The following is a 9,415-nucleotide window of genomic DNA, read 5'->3' on the forward strand; positions in this document are numbered from 1 at the left end:
TTAAGGTATTCGAATTTCACCCACTAAGTGTCAGGTTGGAACCCCGCGCCCCAAGTACTTAGGTTCAGACAACTGGATGGTATCTCACTAGCTCTCATACTTGGAGTGTGGTTCATACCTAAGTACTGAGTGAATGAGTTCACTGATTTTGAAACTTTTCTGATAGTTCTAACATAATATAATAGTGCACTCAACATAAAAGTCATGCACAACATACAAAAATTAATCTATAATCTTTGCTGATAATGCAACTGTTATATAAATTACATTTACTCAAATAAAAGCTAATTCACACAAGTTATATTACAAGTATAATCAAAAATCTTACTTAATTGATGTAAGAATTTGAATTTGATGGAAGGAGAACGTAGAAATGATTCTTTAGGTTCAAAAGACTGAAGAAGACCTCTCACATTAAAAACTGCTGGTCCGCTTGTATAATTATTATTTGGTTCATGTATTTTAATAGATAATTCCGATGTCCTACAAAGAAATAACAAGCAAGAAACTATTCATATGATCTACACAATAATAAACGTATTGCAATTATCATTACCAAGGTTGGACTTGATAATTTCAAATAAATTGGGCATGGGGTAGATTGTTATAAACAAAAATAATATGTTTGTAATATCCCAATGGGTAGAGAAATTAGATTTCCTGATGTTTTGTGATTCAGTATAAGCCACTTCTTCTTCAGAGAAGTGGCTTCAACTCACATTCCTAGTGTAAGCCCCAGTGATACAATTCGAGTCCAAAAATTTGAATGTCTTACATAAAAAGCCACTGAGTTATATTCAATAATATACACGTAATACAGATGTGTAAATGTACTGGTAGTTGACATCTTACAAAAAATTTAAACTTGCTACTGAAATTCACGAGTTCATATCCATTGGAAATCTTAAGACTGGCTTAAGTGAAGTAGAATAAATTAAGAAAACAGTTACCAGATATTCGGATATTTAGTAATTTAATAGTTGAATTCATGAGTCAATCAAAGCTAGACCACCTTGGAAAACCTGGAACCACTGAATGGACGTTTATTCCAGGTAATGGGACTCCTCAGCAGTACGCATCCACGATCCCACTCGCGGGATTCGAACCCAAAACACTTAGTATTTGGAGAAAATCAGAGTAAATGTTCTTGAACCTGCGTAGTCGATTATAATTTATGTCATCCAAGAAGTTGATGATCATCAATTACTACCGACAAAAGAATTGTAATCTAGGTTTTATAGCTTGATGAATCCCTTAAAAAGTAACCCAGTGATAATTCCACATGAAACTCCTAAAAGTTCGACATCTTACTTCAATTTAGCAAGCGTGATGCATAGAGAAAGAGAATGTCTAGGTGTGTTGGGAACGTCTAAAAACACCTTAATTCATGTGGATTAACAAGGGATTTTTGTTTATCACTTATCAGGTCAACATAGGAGTAAGTGAGGAGTTAGAATACAAGTCAAATATAAACACAACTAATGAGATTATCAGGAGGAATTTTCTAAACATGGAGTTATTCTCAGAAGTTTGTGTTTGGCAAACTTTGTCTGAAAATCTAGAATTTTATCCAAAGAAATAGCATAAACTAATATTCATTGAACTAAATGGTGAACGCAAAATCTAAATAATCATAAGATATAATGAAGAGTGGTTTTTCATAAAATAACCATATAATTAGAACTTACGGTACTTCAGGTCCAACAGAATATGGTGTCACAGGCTTCTGATATATTGGGCAATATTTTACAAGAAGTATTTGACATTTATGAAGTTCCTGTGTACGCTCATACAAAGAGTCTTCAAGTAACGCGACCTGAGTAAAATATATGTACAATGATGTTAAGTTGTTTTATTATGTCAACCAATAAAATGAATGCTTCAAATAAAAATCTATTTAACAAAATTCAACTGACCTGTTCATCTAATCCTTCAATAGTTGCTTTTAAATGTGCACGTTCTACAGTTGCATGGGATAAGCGTTCTTTCAAAGTAAGAAACTCTGCATTACTTGCTTTCAACTGATCCATAGCCATAGACGCTTCCTCCTCAGCTCCTTTTATTCTCTGTAACAACTGAGAATGTAACGAATCTTCACTAACACTTTGGTTCAGATTGACGAAGTTATCATGCTTTAATTCACTAATTGAATGAAGTATCGAATTTCGATAACTATTTATTACTGCTTCATTGTTATTTTCCATTAGTGATACTGGTGTGGACATATTGGATACATGAAGATTATTGAACTGAATCTCACTTAAGATGTGTGGTTCGTTTGCACTACCATATTTTAAACTTTCATCAACCAAAATTTCACCGGATGAAGTTATGTCATTGCCTGCCACCAGTTAAAACAAACAAGAACAAAAACTATAAATAACTATATGATAACTATGTATAAAGCAAAGGTTAAATTTCAGTGAAGCAGTTTATCTGAGAAATCTCATCGTCATACCAGCTAAATATGAGAGGTAGCACAACAATCGATTAATTATTCTTAAAATAGTAACAACTGTGAGTCTAACCCAAATACTATTTAGTTAGTTCTAGCTAACGAGAAGTCAGGTGGGGAAGATCAATTTATTATTGAATGCAAAAATTACCGAGTATCTTCGTAAAACATGAAAACCATATATTAAATACTTCATTTGAACATCTTCCATCAGTTGTCTTCTACAAACTTTATAGTCCCTTTATTCCAGTTTTTATTAGAATTACTCTTTTTTTACATTTCTGTTCTCTTCAATTCGACCTTCTCAGTCTTATGCTGCCAGGCATTCCGCTTCTGACTAGTGTTAATACTACTTATGTCTATTGACGTGAGCAGCAAACACCACAAGTATTCTGATTTCTTTCCCTTGTAAAGATAAATGCAAATAAATGATAACTGAAGTATATACCCAGTTTGAATATATATATACATGTAAACAGGCTTAACTCCAATGCCGCTAAGTTATCGACAAGAAAAATGACAACTAAGTGCATAGATCAAGCGATCATTTCCATCACTAAATTATTATCGCCTACTGATTTCCCTAATTATGGAACATTTATAATAGTGATCAGGATGTTTCAAGTTGAGCAGACTGCAGAAATTAATGAAAGATATAGTCTGTAAAATGAAATGACAAAAATCAAATAACGGGAGGATTGAACGTCTAAAACTTACCTATGATAAGTGATTCTGTTTGAACATATTTACAATTTTCAACAGGGAGATGTGGTGAGACGCCATCGTACCCATCAATAGGGTCAATAGCTATCTCAACCTTTTGGATAAAATCAGTTGTGGGAATAGCATTCAACAAATCTGTTTGAACTGAACTGTCGGTAAAGTGTGGCTTGTGTATTGCTTTCTTAGTAGAGGTGCTGTTCTCACAAACAAAATTTTCATGATTTATTATATTCCTTTGATGATTGATTAAATCAGGAAACGGGTTCATTTTAGATTGTTTACGTTGTAAAACATCGTTGAGACGTCGGAGTTTTTGACAATTTGTACAGCTTGAGGAATCAGATGAGTTTGTATTCGCCAAACCATTAGGTTTGCTTGAAGAAATGTTTTGTGATATAAAGCGACTTAACTGCATCCGTAGAGCTCTGGCATCTGAACTTACTTCAGCTAACTGACCCCGAAGTCTTGATGCCTCACGATCACTATCTTCTCTTTGACGTGTCATATCTAATCGTAATTGAGTAAGCTCATTTTGAGCAATAGATAATTTCAGTTTTAAATCGTCGATACTTAAAGTATCTATATCTTGTAGTTCATCAGTTGTGTGTAAACTTTTTAGTAAATTCCCAATGAGAACTATGAACAAAAAATAAAAATAATAATATTCACATTATTGGAAGTTTTACTGACACTTATTTCTTATATCGATATGATATACGAAATAGAGAGATCGCAAATCGAATAATGAAATGAAAATTGAGTCGAACATGAACACGTTTGAATCCCAATCCACATATTTCGGTTTGGGCGAACGGGTAATATCATTAGTCCCTACACTTTGAGTATGGCCCATACCCAAGTAGCTGGTGAGTGAGTTAATTAATTTATATTAGAATCGCCAACAAAAAGAATATGATGATATCAGAGCAATGAAACAGAAAGCACTATCTAACAGACATACGGCAGTATGGAGTGATTAAAATGATCAAAAAGTAGCTTATTCACCATTTGGCATTGAAAGGATTTTAGCATATTTAATAATTTTTGACTCTGATAAGATACCTGCAGAGTCTAATAAGAATGATAAGCATAGTTCACCAGTGTTTCAGACTGTTCTATGGGGATATGAAGCTTAGTGATAAAACAAATTAGTCGAGTATTTAATCAACTATGGTGTCAACGCTCTAGTTGCATCGTATGAGTACCTATGAGAGATGAAACATAGTTTTGAAATTACATTATTCATAAAGATAATAATTGCTTTGTTTCGTACTATACGTTTGAACTTTCAAGCAAATTTTCAGCGTAATAAGCTAATATATTCGTCCGAATAATTGAGATCACAAGAGGACTTTACAGTAAGACCTTATCGTATTAGCAAATACGAATTGTTGATAGATCATTTATTGAGTACTACAACACATTGTTTGAAATAAAAAGTACTATAATTCCGTCGAATTTACTTTACAATTGATTTTTTAAAAAAAATTGCATATGGTTGTATTTAAACACATCTGGAACTGTATATTTGATTGAATGTTGTTCTATCTTATATGAAACAGATGTAGCTTCAGAAATTAATTTTGATTTACTAGGCAACAGATTAGACCCAGACTCACCCACGTAGCATTAGTAATTATAACATAATGTAAGCGTAACGCTAACGATTGTATAGTTAAGTTGAATTACTCCATTATTTTTCTGTTTGACGCATTTTTTAAGGTTGAAAACCGAAAACTTAACTTTTAATTATATTTACGTAATAGTCTATTGAGTCCAAATCTTAGGCTATGCAGTCAGAACACAATGCTGTGAGTTTCTATAGTGTATATTTTAAAACCCAATACAAGGAGTATTATATAGTTATTCGGTTTCTTTAATCTTTAAAAAGTGTGTCGCATTAACGTATGGGACAGTTCCAGTAAGTAATCATTTTAAAGTGGTGAAATAAAAAAATATTAGTAAACCGTGCGAGGAAGGATTACAAAAACACATAGGAGAGCACAAGCCCACTTATAAGTAAGACGAAGCAACTTGTATTATTTATCTGTCGGTAAGGAAACACTATAACAAACGTTTCATACCATTAAACTAACGCTAATAGATTAACACAACAAACTAACAATTCAGAAGCAAGAGATGGATAAGCGCGAGATCAAACCAGTCACTAGACACAAACAAATTACAACACATTTAAATCTTATAAATCACAAACCTCGCATATTTTGGTCCAAAGAACTAGTGTTTAGATTTGTTTTACTGAAGAATAATTTGAACTGTTCTAATGAAGCAGTTGTTTTAGCTAATTGATTACGCAAATGAGTAATTTCCATAGAGGTTCTACGTTTTTGTGCTTCATAATTTTTTTGATGATGACGAATAGTATCTACACTGGAATCCAGTTCAGTTCCTATATGATCTAATCGTTCTTGTAACTGATCAATACGTGTTCTTTGATTTATACGATATTTTTTTAAACGATCCACTTGACCAAGTGCATTCAATAAAGCTTCTTGTAATTCACACTTCGTTGGTTCATCGGATTCAGAAAAACTAGAATGTTTCAATGTACGATTGAGAACACTTCTTGGATTAACCAGTCCATATTTTAATAACTAAAAGTTAAATAGTGAAAAATGATTTATATATTCAACGAATCAAAATATTTTATGGATAAACTCGTAAATATATACATAATGATTGAGTGTGAATCCGTCACCAGTCGGATGCATCCCATACTTAGGTGACATGAAGAATTTCATAAAGGTGAACAACAAATGACTATGAATACATAAGAACTGACAGTAAAGTTTTCTTGTATTAAATATTACTTTTAGAAACCAAAATCCAAGATGTTAAACTGATGATTATGGCTTTTCTCATAAGGAATAACCACCTTGCTTTAAAATTCGTTCCAAGTGTTTCTGATCTCCGATACATCTCTAATCCCAACCACTCTTCGCATTATTTTAAACCGAGGATGATTGTAAAGTCATTTTCACGTCCTGCGGACATCCGATTCACATACAGACACATACGCTTCTTAACCTGCAACGTAAGTCATATAACTAAGGGTGGCTAGGAAGTTGCAAATGGAAAACCGAATGGTGTACGCAAATTATGGATAGATACACATGTCCTTTTGATCCAGACCTTGACTAGGTGTATAAAAGGCAACAAACAATAGCGTTTCAAATTTATCACCTCGCATTTGAGCACAGGAACATGATACATAGAAACTCAACCAGTTAATCAGTTATTAGCAAACAACAAGTCAGGAAAAAAACAATTATATGACAATCAAGAAGGATTTATTAATGAGGTTGTTAAGAAAAACTTCTTACAGTTTCGTATCTAATTTCTCCTGGATTTTTAAATCCATTAGGCTTTGGATTGGAAAACGTCTGCTGATTGAGTTGTTCATTATTTGATATAAAATCAGTCTGAACAGCATTGTGCTTAGCAGTTTTAAGTGAATTTCGAGCTTTGGTTTTGCATTGTTTAATGCGCTCTTCTAGTTTTTGTTGGAATGCATAAATAATTTTCAAATTATCTGAGGCATCATGTTCATGGGATAACAAGAGAGACTGAATATGTTTTAATTGACCATGTGTTGATGTTACGTTGGAACATATGTCTGAAATACTAGGATGTGGATTAAGTTGGGATAAAGTTGACAAAGTAACAGAAAGTGAATCACCACACTGGTTCAAATTATTTAATAATTGTACTAGTTGAAAATGACCTGTTGAAAGACGATTACATAACAGAGAAACAGTTCGACTGCAAGCACTTAATTGTAACTCTAAATCTCCGACTGAAGACAATTCACCACTATTCATAGCCTCCAATTGAGATTCAAATTGCTGACATAAAGAAACAGTCAAATAGTAATGATAACAAGGTAGAGTTTTCTCAAAGACAAAATCTACAATCATCAAATGTTATTATAATTGAATCATATTACTAATTAAAAGAAATAATCCACGCTGCACAATAGAACAGTATGATAAGTGGATTGCCCAGATCAAAACGAAAATTAATTGGTGCAACAGACAAAAAATAATGGGTAAAAAAGAGAAAGGGTTACTTCTTCACTGAAATCCAAAGCTTCAGTATGCTTGAGTATCAGTGAAGACGAAAGTTCCCTATCTATTTATTCATTTTACAAGTTAACTGTATACCCAAAGACCTATTAATTGTTTTCAACTTTTACGTCAGACATGAAAATTGAATAAATCTAGTACAATGTTTGCTTACCTCCACATTGTGACGACAGTATCACACAACGGTATCTGTACAAGATAAATATTGCCTAATGATTCATTGATAACAATATTTCAACTCTTTCTATTCATCCTAATTTCATATAATTGTGCTGATATGTTGTGGACTGACAGAATCGTGCCATCACACAAGGGTTTATCACTAATAGATAACTACAACAGTGTTTCCAAGTCAGAACAAAAACAGACTATTCACCAAAAAACATTTGCCTAAAAAGTCGCACTACTGAAATACGATTTTGCCAAAAGCTGTTGTCAAATATAGGTATTCGCAACTGGATTTCAAAGAACAACCAGCTCTCTAGGATGGTTTTCAAAAATTTCCACTATTTCCTGAAATACATAAAAGGAACGAACTTCTAAACTTCAACTAAAAATATCCAAACCCTAATGTAAGACCTAAATTTGAGCTAATCAAGGCAAAACAAGACTTGAAGCGTCGATGTGACTATTTCTATCACAGTGACTAGTATTTTAAGCGCAGATTATTGCTGAAATCGGTAGAATAATGATAAACTCCTATAAAGAATACCAAAACACCCTATCAGTAGCTTGATAAATACCTCTGATTTGCCAGAATAACCAATATGACAAGTGTCCTCGCATTTGCCGTTCCACTGGTTGCGATCGAAATTGTCACCGAAAAATACGACAGATGAGGAGTACATTGTTATTGCATCAAAATGATGGGGAAGCGATCCTTAACCACGCATGGCACTGTAAAAAGGCACGTAAAAATGTCAGAGCTCTTCAAAGTCGCCCGCCGTTCCGATTCGACGACCTTGAATGGCCTGACAAGAGGAGGTCATTCCGTATTTCAACTGCGGAGGGTCTGTTAGGTGTCGTTTGAGTTGCACGAATATCAGATTTTCTCATATGTAAGCGATCTTTTTCTTCAGCAAAACCACAAAATCATCGCGAAGAACATTGATTTAGCTCTCTCTCTCTCTGCCTTGTAGTGCACACGTTGGACCGATTGTTGCTTCGTAACTTCTCAGTCTCCCCATTTTGGGGAGAATTTTGTCTGGTTTGTGTGAATTTCGTGATTATTTTTGGTCGAGAGCGTTCTGTTCTGTTTTTTGGAGGCGAAAAGAATTGCGAACTGTTTACTATAAGAAGTTCCCTGTAATAGTATTTTTAACTTAACTATATATCCAACTTGTAAATTGAATTTTCGCATCAGATGTTGCTAGTTCTCTACCAGTAGTAATGATGTATCAATAAAATGTTGCCCAATTTTCGTTCCCGTTTCCCTCGTAGTTTCATGGGGAGACATACCGATAATCATAACGGGTAACTGTGAAAATTATAAAAAACTATTAAGTTTTTGCTTTATACGTGCCCGTTTTTTTACGAAAACTTGTAGTACTGCATCAGTTTGGACGTTTTGCAAGAATGTTACGTTGTATGCATAAATTTCTCCACTGTGACGATGTATTCTGATGAATATTTGTAGTGGCATTGTTTCCTAACCAAATGGTATTCGAGGCCAAGCACATAATGGCTGAAAAGATGTACATTCGACATGTAACACCTGGAGAAGGTCGGCAGTGGTGGACCTGGAAATATTCATTCAGTCGGATGGCATGTCTTAGTCTTGCAGACGTGTAATTTATACCCATTCATATAAAATATATTATTCTAACCCAAGCATAAATGTGTTCTTCGGGAGCACTAAGTATCATTGGTAATTGTCACGATACGAAGAGTCTGTGTGCACAGCGATACGAATTCCACTTCCTCTGCACTTGTTCGTAAGCAGTTGACTCATGTCTTCTTATGTTTCTTCTCTTGAGTTTCTATCAGACAATCTAAGGAGATCCATTGTTTATGACGGGGCTTCTTGTGACTTAGAATTTCCTGACACATCTAAGTTAATCCCTTTCAAGCTGTTCTCCATTGTACTGTCCTTTTCTTTGAGTAGATTTTGTAACATTTAGAACCCGTTACT

General features: G+C 33.9%; 1 protein-coding gene across 1 annotated transcript; it reads right to left on the reverse strand.

Moving 5' to 3' along the window:
* Positions 1-447: 447 nt before the first annotated feature.
* On the reverse strand, positions 448-8,223 carry Smp_029070 (hypothetical protein). Its single transcript, XM_018798987.1, has 5 exons — positions 8,028-8,223; positions 6,523-7,044; positions 5,394-5,793; positions 1,917-2,341; positions 448-483 (listed from the first exon to the last, which is right to left on the reverse strand). The coding sequence occupies exons 1-5, from the start codon at positions 8,130-8,132 to the stop codon at positions 463-465; spliced, it is 1,473 nt and encodes a 490-aa protein (XP_018650821.1). The 5' UTR covers positions 8,133-8,223; the 3' UTR covers positions 448-462.
* Positions 8,224-9,415: the final 1,192 nt, after the last annotated feature.

The sequence above is a fragment of the Schistosoma mansoni genome, chromosome 3 (genome assembly GCF_000237925.1).
Source record: "Schistosoma mansoni strain Puerto Rico chromosome 3, complete genome".
Classification (NCBI taxonomy): domain Eukaryota; kingdom Metazoa; phylum Platyhelminthes; class Trematoda; order Strigeidida; family Schistosomatidae; genus Schistosoma; species Schistosoma mansoni.